Genomic DNA, 18,339 nt, shown 5'->3' on the forward strand with positions numbered 1-18,339 from the left:
AAAAGTTAGTAGTAAAATAATTTTGATGTATGAAAGAAAAATTTTTAGATTTAGAGGACCACATTATGTAAGAAATGATAGATTGATATGCCATCAATTAGATAGTTTCTGTTGTATGTTCAATAAAAATGCAAAATATTGGAAATGAACAAATGTTCATACTGAACCGTTTACAGTGTTGAAAAGAAAAAGTACTATGTTAGTTTTGGAGAAATGAATTAATCAGATTTATTTTGCTATCCAGGATTTTAAATTTCTTTACAAAAGGACTTTAAAAAAAAAAAAATGACATACTCATTGTAATAAGTTATAAAAAAGTTGACACAAGGATTAAAGTAAAATATCATATCCATTGCCACCATCCTAGATATAATCAATATTAACATGTTGGTGATTATCCTTCCAGATGATCGGGAGAGCTTTTTATATCCTAGCCCCAAGGTGTGTTGCATCACATTTTCTGGGATTGAGGACCGCGATTTCTTATTTTAGTTAATTTCCTTTTTAGTACATAAACATCTACCTCTTTATATTGTATTGCATAATATGGATTGCCTGTAGCTTAGATAGCTGTTGGTAAGCATTTACATTGTTTCTATTATTTGACAATTATTAACAGTATTGCAATAAACATAATGCATTTTAGTGTACCTGTTCAAGTATTCTCTAAGAAAAAGAAAAAGAATTGCTGGGTTGATGGGGATGTACATTTTTAATTTTAATGAGAACTGTCAAATAGCTTCCAAAAGGTCTGTATCACTTTAGTCTCTTACTGTTAGTAATTTTCTATACCTTCACTCATAATGGTGTTAACAGTCTTTAAAAAAATTTATTCTCCTGGATGATCTCATTATTTTTTTAATTTATATTTTTGAAAAACTTTATTTTGGATTGTAAGGTTTTTTCCCTTTCTCTTATTTATTTGTATTAGGTCTTTTTTAAAAAATCTGTTTTAGTTATATATGTTGCAAATATTTCATCTGTTACTTATATTTTGTTTATGATATTTTTCATCATATAAAAGTATTTAATTTTTCAGTAGTCAAGAAGTCTTCCCTAACTCAGAGTTTATACATGTGCTTCTAAATAAATCATGGCAAAATGAGTAAATTCTGTTGTCCCAAGGACATTTGTAGAATTTTACCTTTTTCTCACTAATATCCTGAAATGCTACCTATATCGTAAACTTGATTCTCAAATCCATGTGGTTCTGTTTCTGAATTCATTTCTGTTTCATTGACCTATTTGTCCACACACTTGCCAATATCATACTTTTAATGAATACAACACTATAAAAATGTTGATTCCTCCCCATGTTAGTCTTTCTCAAAAATGTTTTTCTTATGTATTCTTTTTTGTCCAGTAATATCCTATTTATACTGTGTTACGCAGAATATCATGTAAATTACAGATTGCATTTTGATAAGGATTATATGGATTTTTAGATTAATCTAGGGGGACATTTGGCATTTTTCCAGGATTGAAGTCTTTTTGTCTAGAAATATGTGCCCTTACATTGATTCGGATCTCATATGGCTTTCAGACAAATTCTCTGGTTGTCTGTCTGGTTGGTCATGTGTTTCTTTTATAAAAATTCCTAAATATTTTATAGAATTTGTTGCTGTTATGATTGAAATTAAATATGTTTTCTAATTATTTATTGCTCATATACACGGAAGCTGTTGTTTTTTGTATGTTGATCTGATAGCCATAGAACCATGCCAAAATTTTCTGTTTGTTCTAATAGTGTCACTTGACTGTCTTTGATGACAGCAGCTCTGTCCAATAGAAATATAATGTGAGCCACAATGCAAGCCACTTACGTTAACTTTATATTTTCTAGTGGCCATGTTAATAAGTAAAAAGAAATGAGTGAAATTAATTTTAATGATATACTTTATTTAACCCAGTATATCCAAAATATTATCATTTCAGCATGTAATCAATATGAAAATTAGTGAGATATTTTATACTATTCTTATTTTTGGTGTTGTCCTCTGAATTCAGTGTATATTTTACACTTACAGCACAGTTCAATTTGGACTAGCCACATTTCAAGCGCTCAGTAGCCACAAGTGGCTAGTGGCTGCTGTATGAGCAGTGTAGTTCTAAGTGGACAATCATATTGCCTGTATAATGAAATGAAATTTTTTTCTAATTTTTTTTCTTTCCTTAATGCCTAGTCTTGGAGCACTAGGAGTACAGTGCTGATGTTGATGATGTTAGTGGTAATACTTCTAGTGTTTGACCTCTGTGGATTTCTAGTCTAAAAGAAAACCAAGGAGGTTTTCTTCCCTTTATAGTTTGTAAGGTTTTTTTTTTCTTTAAATTAGGAATAGGTTTTAAGTTTTATCAAAAGTTTTTGACATCTATTGAGATGACCTTTTTTTTTCTCCTTCATTTTTTTAATGACGACAAATAAATGAGTGGATTTTTAGTGATGCCTTATTCATTTTTGAGACAAAATTGTCTTGCTAATGATGCATTTATTCTTTTTTTTTTTTTAATTCAGTTTTATTGAAATATATTCACAAACCATACAGTCATCCATGGTATACAATCAACTGTTCACAGTATGATCATATAGTTATGTGTTCATCACCACAATCTATTTCTGAACATTTTCCTTACATCAGAAAGAATCAGAATAAGAATAAAAAATAAAACTGAAAAGAGAATACCCAAACCATCCCCCCATCCCACCCTATTTGTCATTTAGTTTTTACTCCCATTTTTCTACTGATTTTTTTTCAATTTTTTAACTTTGTTTATCAAAAAATTAAAAACAAACAGGCAAACAACAACCAAAAAAACCCCACAACATTTCAAACAAAGCAATGGATTAAGGAAAACAAATAACCTAAAATAACTACTTTGCTTCCAATATGTTCCTACCATACCCCAAGAAAATTAATAAACCATGTCCAGAGGAGTAAGAAAAACAAATAATCTAAAATAACTGCATTGCTTCCAACATGTTCCTACCATACCCCAAGAAAATTAACAACCCCTAAGAAAACAAAGGAATAAGAGAAAAAAAAAACCTAAAATAACTCTATTGCTTCCAACATGATCTTACTATATCCAAGAAAGTTTACAAACCATAATCATTCCTGAACATTCCCATAACATTGAGATTACCCTCCATAGTTTATCTGTTCTTATTAGATTATCATTCCCCCTCCACTAATTGGTATCTCTAGGTCCCCTACATTCTACAGTATAAAACATTGTACATTTTTCACAGAATTCACATTAGTGGTAACATACAATATCTCTCTTTTTGTGCCTGGCTTATTTTGCTCAGCATTATGTCTTTTTTTTTTTTTTTTTTTTTAATCTTCATTTTATTGAGATATATTCATATACCACGCATTCATACAAAACAAATCGTACTTTCGATTGTTCACAGTACCATTACATAGTTGTACATTCATCACCCAAATCAATCCCTGACACCTTCATTAGCACACACACAAGAATAACAAGAATAATAATTAGAGTGAAAAAGAGCAGTTGAAGTAAAAAAGAACACTGGGTACCTTTGTCTGTTTGTTTCCTTCCCCTATTTTTCTACTCATCCATCCATAAACTAGACAAAGTGGAGTGTGGTCCTTATGGCTTTCCCAATCCCATTGTCACCCCTCATAAGCTACATTTTTATACAACTGTCTTCGAGATTCATGGGTTCTGGGTTGTAGTTTGATAGTTTCAGGTATCCACCACCAGCTACCCCAATTCTTTAGAACCTAAAAAGGGTTGTCTAAAGTGTGCGTAAGAGTGCCCACCAGAGTGACCTCTCGGCTCCTTTTGGATTCTCTCTGCCACTGAAGCTTATTTCATTTCCTTTCACATCCCCCTTTTGGTCAAGAAGATGTTCTCCGTCCCACGATGCCAGGTCTACATTCCTCCCCGGGAGTCATATTCCACGTTGCCAGGGAGATTCACTCCCCTGGGTGTCTGATCCCACGTAGGGGGGAGGGCAGTGATTTCACCTTTCAAGTTGGCTTAGCTAGAGAGACAGGGCCACATCTGAGCAACAAAGAGGCATTCGGGAGAGGGCTCTTAGGCACAACCATAGGGAGGCCTAGCCTCTCCTTTGCAGCAGCCGTCTTCCCAAGGGTAAAACCTGTGGTAGAGGGCTCAACCCATCAAACCACCAGTCCCCTATGTCTGTGGTCATGTTAGCAACCATGGAGGTGGGGTAGGCGAATACCCCTGCATTCTCCACAGGCTCCTCAAGGGAGCACTACATCTTTTTTTTTTCCTTGTTTTTCTTTTTTTTTTTTTTTAACTTTCCCTTCTTTTTTAAATCAACTGTATGAAAAAAAAGTTAAAAAGAAAACAAACATACAATAAAAGAACATTTCAAAGAGACCATAACAAGGGAGTAAGAAAAAGACAACTAACCTAAGATAACTGTTTAACTTCCAACATGTTCCTACTTTACCCCAAGAAAGTTACCTAATATAGCAACATTTCTGTGAACTTGCTCCTACTATATCCATCAGAAATTAACAGACCATAGTCATTCCTGGGCATCCCCAGAACGTTAAATAGCTTATCTGTTCTTCTTGGATTATTGTTCCCCCTTCCTTAATTGCTCTCTATTGCTAGTTCCCCTACATTCTACATTATAAACCATTTGTTTTACATTTTTCAAAGTTCACATTAGTGGTAGCACATAATATTTCTCTTTTTGTGCCTGGCTTATTTCGCTCAGCATTATGTCTTCAAGGTTCATCCATGTTGTCATATGTTTCACGAGATCATTCCTTCTTACTGCCGTGTAGTATTCCATCGTGTGTATATACCACATTTTATTTATCCACTCATCTGTTGAAGGACATTTGGGTTGTTTCCATCTTTTGGCTATTGTGAATAATGCTGCTATGAACATTGGCGTGCAGATATCTGTTCGTGTCACTGCTTTCCGATCTTCCGGGTATATACCGAGAAGTGCAATCGCTGGATCGAATGGTAACTCTATATCTAGTTTTCTAAGGAACTGCCAGACTGACTTCCAGAGTGGCTGAACCATTATACAGTCCCACCAACAGTGAATAAGAGTTCCAATTTCTCCACATCCCCTCCAGCATTTGTAGTTTCCTGTTTGTTTAATGGCAGCCATTCTAACCGGTGTTAGATGGTATCTCATTGTGGTCTTAATTTGCATCTCTCTAATAGCTAGTGAAGCTGAACATTTTTTCATGTGTTTCTTGGCCATTTGTATTTCCTCTTCAGAGAACTGTCTTTTCATATCTTTTGCCCATTTTATAATTGGGCTGTCTGTACTATTGTCATTGAGTTGTAGGAATTCTTTATATATGCAAGATATCAGTCTTTTGTCAGATACATGGTTTCCAAAAATTTTTTCCCATTGAGTTGGCTGCCTCTTTACCTTTTTGAGAAATTCCTTTGAGGTGCAGAAACTTCTAAGCTTGAGGAGTTCCCATTTATCTATTTTCTCTTTTGTTGCTTGTGCTTTGGGTGTAAAGTCTAGGAAGTGGCCGCCTAATACAAGGTCTTGAAGATGTTTTCCTACATTATGTTCTAGGAGTTTTATGGTACTTTCTTTTATATTGAGATCTTTGGTCCATTTTGAGTTAATTTTTGTGTAGGGGGTGAGGTAGGGGTCCTCTTTCATTCTTTTGGATATGGATATCCAACTCTCCCAGCCCCATTTGTTGAAAAGACCATTATGACTCAGTTCAGTGACTTTGGGGGCTTTATCAAAGATCAGTCGGCCATAGATATGAGGGTCTATCTCCGAATTCTCAACTTGATTCCATTGATCTATATGTCTGTCTTTGTGCCAGTACCATGCTGTTTTGGCAACTGTGGCTTTATAATAAGCTTCAAAGTCAGGGAGTGTAAGTCCTCCCACTTCGTTTTTCTTTTTTAGAGTGTCTTTAGCAATTCGAGGCATCTTCCCTTTCCAAATAAATTTGATAACTAACTTTTCCAAGTCTGCAAAGTAGGTTGTTGGAATTTTGATTGGGATTGCATTGAATCTGTAGATGAGTTTGGGTAGAATTGACATCTTAATGACATTTAGCCTTCCTATCCATGAACATGGAATATTTTTCCATCTTTTAAGGTCCCCTTCTATTTCTTTTAGTAGAGTTATGTAGTTTTCTTTGTATAGGTCTTTTACATCTTTGGTTAAGTTTATTCCTAGGTACTTGATTTTTTTAGTTGCTATTGAAAATGGTATCTTTTTCTTGAGTGTCTCTTCAGTTTGTTCATTTCTAGCATATAGAAACATTACTGACTTATGTGCATTAACCTTGTATCCCGCTACTTTGCTAAATTTGTTTATTAGCTCTAGTAGCTGTATCGTCGATTTCTCAGGGTTTTCTAGATATAAGATCATATCATCTGCAAACAATGACAGTTTTACTTCTTCTTTTCCAATTTGGATGCCTTTTATTTCTTTGTCTTGCCGGATTGCCCTGGCTAGCACTTCCAGCACAATGTTGTATAACAGTGGTGATAGCGGGCATCCTTGTCTTGTTCCTGATCTTAGAGGGAAGGCTTTCAGTCTCTCACCATTGAGTACCATGCTGGCTGTGGGTTTTTCATATATGCTCTTTATCATGTTGAGGAAGTTTCCTTCAATTGCTACCTTTTGAAGTGTTTTTATCAAAAAGGGATGTTGGATTTTGTCAAATGCTTTTTCAGCATCTATTGAGATGATCAATTGATTTTTCCCTTTGACTTGTTAATGTGTTGTAATACATTGATTGATTTTCTTATGTTGAACCATCCTTGCATGCCTGGAATAAACCCCACTTGGTCATGGTGTATGATTTTTTTAATGTGTCTTTGGATTCGATTTGCAAGTATTTTGTTGAGGATTTTTGCATCTATATTCATTAGGGAGATTGGCCGGTAGTTTTCCTTTTTTGAAGCATCTTTGCCTGGTTTTGTTATTAGATTAATGTTAGGTTCATAAAATGAGTTAGGTAGTGTTCCATTTTCTTCAATGTTTTGAAAGAGTTTGAGTAAGATTGGTGTCAGTTCTTTCTGGAAAGTTTGGTAGAATTCCCCTGTGAAGCCATCTGGCCCTGGGCATTTATTTGTGAGAAGCTTTTTGATGACTGATTGGATCTCTTTGCTTGTGATGGGTTGGCTGAGGTCTTCTATTTCTTCTCTCTTCAGTCTAGGTTGTTCATATGTTTCCAGGAAATTGTCCATTTCCTCTACATTATCCAGTTTGTTGCCATACAGTTGTTCATAGTATCCTCTTATAATTTTTTTAATTTCTTCACGATCTGCAGTTATGTCACCTTTTTCATTCATTATTTTGTTTATATGGGTCTTCTCTCTTTTTGATTTTGTCAGTCTAGCTAGGGGCTTGTCAATCTTGTTGATCTTCTCAAAGAACCAACTTTTGGTGATATTTATCCTCTCTATTGTTTTTTTGTTCTCTATGTCATTTATTTCTGCTTTAATCCTTGTTATTTCTTTTCTTGTATTTGGTTTAGGATTGGTTTGCTGTTCATTTTCTAGCTTCTTCAGTTGATCCATTAGTTCTTTGATTTTGGCTGTTTCTTCCTTTTTAATATATGCGTTTAGTGCTATAAATTTCCCCCTTAGCACTGCTTTTGCTGCATCCCATAGGTTTTGGTATGTTGTGTTCTCATTTTCATTCGTCTCTATATATTTAGCAATTTCTCTTGCTATTTCTTCTTTAACCCACTGATTGTTTTGGAGTGTGTTGTTTAACCTCCAGGTATTTGTGAATTTTCTAAGTCTCTGATGGTTATTGACTTCTAATTGTATTCCATTGTGGTCAGAGAATGTGCTTTGAATAATTTCAATCTTTTTAAATTTATTGAGGCTTGTTTTATGTCCCAGCATATGATCTATTCTGGAGAAAGTTCCATGAGCACTAGAAAAGTATGTGTATCCTGGTGATTTGGGATGTAATGTCCTATATATGTCTGTTAAATCTAATTCATTTATCAGATTGTTTAGGTTTTCAATTTCCTTATTGGTCTTCTGTCTGGTTGCTCTATCTATAGGAGAGAGTGATGTGTTGAAGTCTCCCACAATTATTGTGGAAACATCAATTGCTTCCTTTAGTTTTGCCAGTGTTTCTCTCATGTATTTTGTGGCACCTTGATTGGGTGCATAGACATTTACGATTGTTATTTCTTCTTGCTGAATTGCCCCTTTTATTAGTACGTAGTGGCCTTCTTTGTCTCTCAAAACATCCCTGCATTTCAAGTCTATTTTATCTGAGATTAATATTGCTACACCTGCTTTCTTTTGGCTGTAGCTTGCATGAAATATTTTTTTCCATCCTTTCACTTTCAGTTTCTTTGTGTCCCTGTGTCTAAGATGAGTCTCTTGTATGCAACATATTGATGGTTCATTTTTTTTGATCCATTCTTCGAATCTATATCTTTTAATTGGGGAGTTTAATCCATTTACATTCAACGTTATAACCGTGAAGGCATTTCTTGAATCAGCCATCTTATCCTTTGGTTTATGTTTGTCATATTTTTCCCCTCTGTCTATTAATATCCTTTATTGTACCCATACCGAATCTCTTTAGTACTGAACCTTTCTCCAAGTCTCTCTGTCCTTTCTTTGTTTCTCTGTCTGTAGGGCTCCCTTTAGTATGTCCAGTAGGGCAGGTCTCTTGTTAGCAAATTCTCTCAGCATGTGTTTGTCTGTGAAAAATTTAAGCTCTCCCTCAAATTTGAAGGAGAGCTTTGCTGGATAAAGTATTCTTGGCTGGAAATTTTTCTCAGTCAGAATTTTAAATATATCGTGCCACTGCCTTCTTGCCTCCATGGTGGCTGCTGAGTAGTCACTACTTAGTCTTATGCTGTTTCCTTTGTATGTGGTGAATTGCTTTTCTCTTGCTGCTTTCAGAACTTGCTCCTTCTCTTCTGTGTTTGATAGTGTGATCAGTATATGTCTCGGAGTGGGTTTATATGGATTTATTCTATTTGGAGTTCGCTGAGCATTTATGATTTGTGTATTTATGTTGTTTAGAAGATTTGGGAAGTTTTCCCCAACAATTTCTTTGAATACTCTTCCTAGACCTTTACCCTTTTCTTCCCCTTCTGGGACACCAATGAGTCTTATATTCGGACATTTCATATTATCTATCATATCCCTGAGGTCCATTTCGATTTTTTCAATTTTTTTCCCCATTCTTTCTTTTATGCTTTCATTTTCCATTCTGTCATCTTCGAGGTCACTGATTCGTTGTTCAGCTTCCTCTAGTCTTGTACTATGAGTGTCCAGAATCTTTTTAATTTGGTCAACAGTTTCTTTAATTTCCATAAGATCATCCATTTTTTTATTTAGTCTTGCAATGTCTTCTTTATGCTCTTCTAGGGTCTTCTTGATTTCCTGTATCTCCCATACTATGGTCTCATTGTTCATCTTTAGTTCTTTGAGTAGCTGCTCTAGGTGCTGTGTCTCTTCTGGTCTTTTGATTTGGGTGCTTGGGCTTGGGTTATCCATATCGTCTGGTTTTTTCATATGCTTTATAATTTTCTGTTGTTTTTGGCCTCGTGGCATTTGCTGAACTTGATAGGGTTCTTTTAGGATTTGTAGACCAATTGAAGTCCTTATCTCTAATTTATCAGATCTGCAGCTTCGTGGAGTACACTTTCTCTAACTAACCAGCAGGTGGCGTCCACGAGCCACCTGTTCTCCACAAGCCAGTTCTCCCCTGCTTAGCCTTTTTGGTGAGTGGGGGAGTGAGTCTTGTGGGGTCCAATTGGTGTACCAAGCTTGCGTGTGTAGTTGGTGTTGCCTGCCCTGTATATGGGGTGTGTTTCTGGGCAGTCAGGGAGGGGGGGTGGCTCTAACAATCAAATCTCCCTGGTGATCCTAGAGTTTTAAAGCTGCTGCAATAGTCTAATCCTTCAGTTCAGTCCTGCCACAGTTTGTCTCTGCCGCTGACCCACAAGTCCTTGGTATTGGCGTATGGCTCCTGAGACTTGCAAGTGGGCCCCTCTTCCAGGCCGTGCACCCCGGGTCCTCTGTTGAGGGATGACTGTGCTATGTCACAGGTGAGTGCCGTCCCGCCAGGGCAGTTCTGGGCTGCTGGGCTGTGTAGGGAGGCTCCCAGTCTGCTGAAATGATGGCTGAATGGGGCTTTGTCAATTCACACTGCTCTACCTTCCCAACTCTGGGACAATCAGCTGAGGTTGCAGGGAAGGCTAATGTCCACGCCCAGTTTTGTGGTGTGTGCCTGTTATTTGAAGCACTTCCGTCACACTGGGTTGTCTGGGGCATTTCTGGGCTATGGGGCTGGCGATGGGCAGGAGTGTTTCCTGTCCACCGGGATGATGGCTGTGAGCGGACACCCGCCTTTTCTTGGGAAGTTGTGGTGTTTAGTGAATTTTCTCAGCCACTGGATTATTGCGTTTTGTCTCAGAGCTCTCCTAGTTCTGCTCTTGACTTGACCTGCCCAAATAGTAAGTCTTTGAAGCTTTCTGTATTGGGCTTCTTAGAGTAATTGTTTTAGAAAAAGAAAAAAGGATTAAAAAAAAAAAACAAAACAAACAAACAAAAAAAAAACGGGCCCTCCTCAGAGATCTAATGGGTTATTGAAATGCTAAGAGACAAAGCAACCAGGGCCATTAAGGAAAGGTCCACAGGGCAGAGAGATCAGCTTTTCTTCGGGATTTGCATATGCGCCTCAGGGCCCTTCCCCTTTCTATGTTCACCAGAACTCCAAAAATCCTCCGCTTTTATTTTGGAGTTTTTCGTGTTGTTTTTTTTCTATGCCTGTCTCCTCTCTGCTGGGCTGGCTGCTCTCAGATTCTCTGGTGTCTGGTCTCAGTCTATCTATGTTTGGAGTTTGGATCAGTAGAATGAGTTTCCGATAAGGGCTGCCACTGCAGTTCTCCCTTCTCCTTCCCGGAGCTGACAGCCCCTCCTCCCCCGGGACTGAGTCTGGCAGGGAGGGGCGCGGGTCCCCTGGCCGCAAAAACTTACAGATTTCGCTGATCTCAGCAGTTCCATGTTTTCATGAGTGTTGTATGAAGTATGCCCAAAGTCAGATTACTCTGTGGTGTCCAGTCCACGCAGTTCCTGGCTTTCTACCTACTTTCCTGGAGGAGTAACTAAAACATACAGCTCACCAGTCTGCCATCTTGCCCCGCCTCACCCATTTATTCTTTTAACAAATTTTACTACTAGCTGTTATTTGCTTTGCTTTACTTAACTATCTAAAAATTTCTGTTCATTTCTCTATTTTGTTTTACATGAAATTTTTATCCAATTTATTTGTCAAGGAGGATTATTCTGGCATTGTCAAATAAGTTGGGTAGAAATAGTCATTCTGTAGTTTGGAGCTATTAATATAACATAGGTTTTGATAGATTTATTTGTAAAAAATTTGGACTTGGTTTGTTTCTTAGGGTTTACTCTTTCACTGCATTTTTCCATTCTTTTAGGGTTATATACGCTGAGGCTTTCTTCCTCCTTGACCTATTTTGGTATTTTGTATTTTCTCTAGGTATTTGTATATTTTGCTCACATTTTTGAATATATTAGTATAAAGTTGTATGTGAAATTCTCTTACAATAATTATGTATTTATTATCATATGGAAAGAAAAATCTAGAAAGATGTGTAAGAAACTTAATAGTGATTACCTATAGGAAGTGGAATTATTTTAATAGGGAATAGTCTTTAAAAAATTTTATACTTGGGTAATATGAGGATTTTGAAATAATGAACTTTGTTTTACTTTTATAATAGAAAAAAGAAAAGGTGTTATTTTAAACTTTTAAAAACATAAGGAGTATAGAATATTGTTCAGAAATATATTGATCTTATGTTTTCTTCCGAAGCTGGACTCTGGACTGTCTTCACACTGGGCAGCGTGGGCAGCAAAGCGGCTGCCACTCCAGAGTTTTCGTCACCTCTGGCCAACCAGAGCCTGCTCCTCCTGCTGGTGCTGGCCAACCTGACCGATGCTCCGGACGCGCCAAACCCCTACCGGCAGGCCATCATGTCCTTTAAGAACACACAAGGTTCGTGGTATTTTTCCCAGAATATGTTCTCTAATGAGGAAAGAGGATATTGTTTACATCATATTGTTTGTTGTCTTACAGTTTGGAGAGGAGAGTCAATTTGGATATTTCCACACTAATGTTTTTCTGCCTCCATTCTAAGGATGATCATGTAAATCCTTGATGAGGGCTGTGGTCCTTTATTTACATTTACATCTCTTTCAGAATAACCAAAGCATCATGTGCTGAATTTGGTTCAACCTGTCCTACCTCCTAAGCGTAGGGATTACCTGGAAAACCCCAAATGACAGGTTTCATGAAATTTTTCATTTGTAGTCTGTATTCCAGTTAGAGTTTTGTAAAACTAGAACTTAGGAGTTCACAAACTTTTTCTGTAAAGGGGCAAATGGCTTTGCGGCTGTGAGAACTTTGACAATTTGCTTAATCTCAATAAACCTGAATGGCTTTTGTGTAAAATGGAGATAAAATCACCTAATGATATATTTATCAGTACCAAGGAAGGTAAGGTTTTCAAATAATTAGCTCAGATTTTACAATATAGTAAGTATTCAATATATGCTATTGTTACTTTTGCTGCTCAGGCCAAAAGTTAGTGTAGGGTTGAATCTTGCTTGGGAAAGTCATCTTTTGGGAGACCACGCAGCACAGTGATTCAGAACATTAGTTTTAGGGTCAGAGTGACGTGGATTCATATCCCCGTTTTTGTTTTTTAAGACCCAGTTCCCTTATCTGTAAAGCAGGGATTATAATCTCTTGTTCACAAGGTCCTTGTAGAATTAAATGAGTACTTAATACAGTATGGACTCACTAAATTATTACTATCACTATAAGAAGCAGTATAATGTAGTAGTAGTAGTCAGAGAGGCTGATCTGAGTTGTACTCAGGGCTGATCTTGGAAAAGTTACTTATCTTCCCAAAACTCTGTCTCATCCTTTGTAGAACTGGAGAGAATAATAACATGGTTGTTGTATAGATTAAATGAAGGATAATGACATGAAGCTGTCATCTGATGGCTGGTTCATAGCACTTATTAGCTAGTAATATGGAGATATCGTTGCTATGCACACAACACATTCCTTTGCACAGATATAGTACAGATTGATGAATAAGTTGCTTTGCTTCCATTGTAAAAAAAATTGTGATGTGTCTGGAATCATCCTCTGGTGAGTCTTCTATAGATTCTCTAATATTTGAGTACTTGCAAAATGTGCAGCATTTCCTATTGCCATCCTTTGGTAAACGATAAAGCCAGTCATGCAGAGTATTCTTTTTTGAGTGCCAAAAATACAGGTTAAAATTGAAAACATAACCCATATTCCAGATGTAGGAGGAAAAGTGAGGGCACTGTAGTGAAACTGAAGACATTTTTAGTTGTATTCTTCTCACACATGTAAAGGTTAGGAAGGAGAATCTGAGAGGCATTGGACTGTGCTATTAAAGATTGTGTGTGTTGGCACACATCTCATTTCCATAAGAACACATCTGTTGGAAATGTTAAAGCAGTTTCTGTTCTTTGAGTTGGTTCTGCTTTTTAAAGTCTTTTAAAAAATTCATGGTGTCTGCTTTTCAAAACACATTAGAATATCAGCACTTTTTGTGCTGTCGTGTTCCAGTGTTTTATTTGATGAGATTATTACTTTCTTTGAGTCTGTTGAACTTATCTTTCTCACCTTTTTGACTTTCTAAACGTTGCTTGCTTCAATTTCTAAGCATACCCAGTTAACCTTAGCAAGAGGGCTAGGCCAGTTTTGAAATATTACATATTTTCTCAATATGGTCTGTGATTTAGGCTTTTCATTATTCCGGTGACTATACTTAAATAAAAAAGTTTCTTAGCAGTTGCAGTTCATTAGATGCAAATTTTTCTTTAAACAACAAAAAATACTTTTATAGAAGTTTTCTGATAATTGTCTTAAGTTTGGTATATTCTGTCCATTACAGAAGTTACTATTGAACATACTGACTTCCTTCATATTATTTTAAAACTGGCTAAATTATATGTTGCTATTCTAGCCATGTTCATAAGTGAATTAATAACACCGTTGAAAACTTTAGCTGTGATTATTCATTTGAAAAAAAATTAATATAGCTTCAAGACAATTTTTTTCTTTCTAACCCTGTCTTACAAGGGAATTTTTTGTTCATTGTAGAAACTTGGATTCTTTGTTCCTGTATATTTTTATTTAGAATTTGCAGTCGTTTAGTTTTGGTAGCAAAGAATCTCAGTTAATAACCTGGTTTAGATTGTATCTATTAGAGGTCCTTTGGCCTGACCCTATATTCTGTTTATTTAAGCTTATGTTCTTATAGCAGCCTTAGTTCAGTTATATTAATGTGAAAAATAGTAATGAAATCAAACTGTGTGACTTAAATTCTTTTTTTAACTGAAGTTTAAATTGTTATAATTAAAAAATCTGAAATAATGACTTTACATAAAATTAATGGGAATTGAATTGTATACATTACTTTAACAGTGCTTTTATTATTTATATAAGGCATACTCCAGAAAATATTGATGTAATGTTTTAAAATTTTTGCACTATTTTCTGTATTTCAGATAACAGTCCTTTCCCTTCGTCAATTCCACATACTTTCCAAATTAACTTTAATAGTTTGTACACAGCTTTATGTGAGCAGCAGACGTCTGATCAGGCAACTCTCCTCTTGTATACATTACTCCACCAGAACAGCAATATTAGAACATACATGTTGGCTCGCACAGATATGGAAAATCTTGTAAGTATCATACCCAACGTTTTATATTTCATAATATTTTGAAGAACAGTTTCTTTTCCCAAGTGCGTAGGTGTGTTTGCCTGGTTGTCACAAAGGTGATGTTGAGAGGTTGATAGGCAAATGTCAACAAACAAAGGAAGACTGTTTCTTCAGTGTAAGAGGCACCTCCCCTGGACATGGCCTCAGGGAGCAGGAGAACACAGCAGTGCCCCCAGCTGTTGTGACAAACTTCCTTGTGCTTTAGGTCTTCAATAACCACACCTTACTGCCCAGTTTCAGCCTCATCAGGTCCTGCAGGAAGAGCTTGCTCCACCATTCTCAAGGCGATTCTTATACTTTCTTTGTTCCTCCCAGCTGCCAAGAACCTGCCTACCCACCAGGTTCAGTAGCTAACTAGTCACAATTGCAGCATATTCCTGGTGAGAATGGGTAAAAGGAAGGGTGAGTCTTTCAACTTAGTGTCCAAGTGTCCCATGCCTCTGACAGGCTGAGGTCTGAGGACTGCCTGAACTCCATTCCTAGAGTATTACAGATACTTTAAGATACTTTTAACAGCCATCATGTACAGGTACATTGTTCTTCACTATGTCTGTGAAATTGGTTCCAAAATCTTTGCTCTTAAGCAAAAACTCTAAGCAGTCATAAATGTCCATTTTAACTAATGTATTATCATCTGTGTTTCAGTGAGTGGGAAAGTAAGCCACTTCACTAAGCTGTTAATAGTATGTTTGAAAAGTATAGCATGTGTGCTATAATGCATTAATAAAAATGTGAACATTCCTGAAATAGTCAGCAGCTTGCTGGCAGCAACAGGAACATCCCTTGTGCACCAGTTTTTATAAGCTGACAGCAGGATTCACCAGCTATTTGGTAGCTGTTTTTTCAGTATTAAAGATAAAATGCTGTGTGCCATAAGTAAACTTGGAATATTGGAATTCATTGAACAGATTCTACATGGAAGTATGTTCTGGTTTGCTAATGCTGCCAGAATGCAGAATACCAGTAATGGATTGGCTTTTATAAAGGGGGTTTATTTGGTTACAAAGTTACAGTCCTAAAGTCATAAATGTGTCCAAGGTAAGGCATCAGCAGTAGGGTACCTTCAATGAAGAATGGTTGATGGTGTCCAGAAAACCTCTGTTAGCTGGGAAGGCATGTGGCTGGCGTCTCCTGATCCTGGGTTATGTTCCAGCTTCTCAGCTCCTGTGCATTAGTGGTTCTTTCTCCCAGGACTTTTCTCTCTAATTGCCTGGGGGTCCTGTCTTAGCATATCCCGGGGCAAACTGTGGGCTTCATCTCTTAACTTAACATCTCCGAACATCCTGTGTTCAACTCCCAAGTGTCTTCAGGTATCAGCATCAGCAGCTGTCCGGGCCCGTGTGGCTCTTTTAAAGGACTCCAGTAAACTAATCAAGACCCATGCTGAATGGGCGGGGCCACAACCCCTGGAAATAATCTGTTCAACAGGTCATACCCTAATCAGAGGTGTCATTCATAGTTGGGTGAATCACATCTCCATGGAAACAGTTAAAAAGGTTCCAACCTAATCAACACTAAAACGTATGCCCCCACAAAATTGCAATAAAGAACATGGCGTTTTGGGAGACATAATGCATCCAAACTGGCACAGAGTGACACTAAATACAAAAAGCATAATCAAAGAACTTTTCTCCACTTAGCTATGTGTGGAAAAACATTAGCTTAAATAGCAGAATTGAATGGAAAAGTGTACTGCTCATATGAGTAAAAACTTGTGAAGAGGCTTGTTTACCGATGGGTGAGTATAAGCACAGAGACAATTCTGAGCCCGACGTATCCTATGGCAAATGATGGCAATAAGCAGAAAGTCCATGATATCTCCTGTCCTAGAAAATTCCATAGTAAAGATGTTGGTATATAAGATAATGCAGGGATCAGTTGTGTCTTTGTACATAATGGCACATACCAGTGAAAAGTTAAAGTGTTTTTGTTTTGTTTTGTTTTTGTTTGCTTTACTTGTTTTTGTTTTTAATTTTCTTGTCCAAATTACTTTGCTAAGTCTCTTAACTGATTTCCCAATCTGTCCTCTTGCACTTTCTCCTTTAATACATATTTGTTGAGTCTATGGTTAAAAAAATGGTAGGGTAGGAAATTTTCTGTGCTGATCTGATTTTTTCCCCTACAATCTCTGATATTCAGGAGCCACATTACAGTGTAATGTTGGACATATTACAGTGGCTCTAAGAATACCTTATTATGTTTAAGTTTTTCATTAGACTGGAGGCAGACATACCTCTGTTCACTGTCAGGTGTTGACTGCTGTGGTCCTTTCTACCGACATGGGCTGACTTACTGCTGGTTGACTAGTTTTAACCAAGACTGTTAATTAACTTGGTATAACTTCTTGTTGGCATCTATTATAATAACAATACAATGACTTCTAAATTCCTTTTTGTGTCCATGAATAGTGTCTAATGCAGAATCCAAGTTTCTGGATGTCACTGGTCTAAGAATAGGAATTAAGAAGGCATACATTTTAGAAAAGCCTATTATGGATATGGTTTTTATTATTTTATTTTATTGTTATTACAAGCAAAGTTGTTTACCTAGGATATTAAAAAGTGGACAGATATTTGAAATAGTCGAGATCCTTTTAGTTGTAAATGAGAAACCCATTTGTGCTAATGTATTTGCACAACTGAAGACTGAATTTTTTGGCTTCAGTTATAGCTGGTGTTAGGCTCTGGCTTTCCATCCCTTGGCTCTGCCTCCCACTGTTTTGGTCTTATTCTCAGGCACACACTTTCCAAGTGAAGAGCAAGATGACCTTCAGCAGCTCTGGGCATCTGTCCATTTTACAGCTCATAAATTCAAAGGAAGAGAGATTATACATCTGCTATTCATACAGAAAAATTTCATGAAGGGCTGCAATAGGCTCTGCTCTGGTTCTTTGCCCACTTCTTTGACCAATCACTGTGGACAGGGGCCCTCTTAAGGTTAAGAGGAGTTCCTTAAAGGAAGGGATTCTGGACAAATAATACATAGTCACTTCAGCATTCTACTGTTTGTAACTTCTTTAATCAGGTGACTGTGAGTCAGTCACTATCTTAATTTCTGTTTGTGTTAGTCATTCAAGTAGAAATTTGGCTGATATTTCCCTTAGGCCTCCATCAGTCTTCTATTCTTGGATCCGGCTTTGAGCCTACACAAATATTTGTTATGCAACTTAGGTCATTTTAATATCTTATTAATTTAAAACTTCACTGAAGAGGCATTTAGTAAAATTAATGGTTGTAGTGATGTGCAATCTGTGAATTGTCATTAATTATCAAAAGAAATTATATAGTGATTGTTATATCTCCTTTTAAGTGAACTTGTAATCTTTAATTTTCCTCCCTTCATGGCCAAGCTTCTCAAAAACCTTGTGCTGCATACCCTGCCTTTACTTCTTTAGTTATTGTTCATTCTTTGACTGTTGTGATCCAACTTCTGTTCCCACCACTCAGCCATCTGCAACTCCTTGGACATTTTCTATCATTATCATTTGACTACTTTGCTGCATTTAAGACTGATTATGCGTTTATTTTTAAATCCCACCACCACCACC

The 18,339-nt window shown here is 36.7% G+C and overlaps 1 protein-coding gene across 4 annotated transcripts in view; it reads left to right on the top strand.

The window, feature by feature from the left end:
* DYM (dymeclin) overlaps positions 1-18,339 on the top strand; it is a 448,453-nt gene that overhangs the window by 180,976 nt on the left and 249,138 nt on the right. For all 4 annotated transcript variants that reach the window (XM_037805588.1, XM_037805586.1, XM_037805584.1 and 1 more), the window contains 2 exons: positions 11,834-12,016; positions 14,575-14,753. In XM_037805588.1, the coding sequence (XP_037661516.1) occupies positions 11,834-12,016; positions 14,575-14,753 (362 nt within the window). The remainder of the gene's footprint in view (positions 1-11,833; positions 12,017-14,574; positions 14,754-18,339) is intronic.

Source organism: Choloepus didactylus, chromosome 16 (genome assembly GCF_015220235.1).
Source record: "Choloepus didactylus isolate mChoDid1 chromosome 16, mChoDid1.pri, whole genome shotgun sequence".
Taxonomy (NCBI): Eukaryota; Metazoa; Chordata; class Mammalia; order Pilosa; family Megalonychidae; genus Choloepus; species Choloepus didactylus.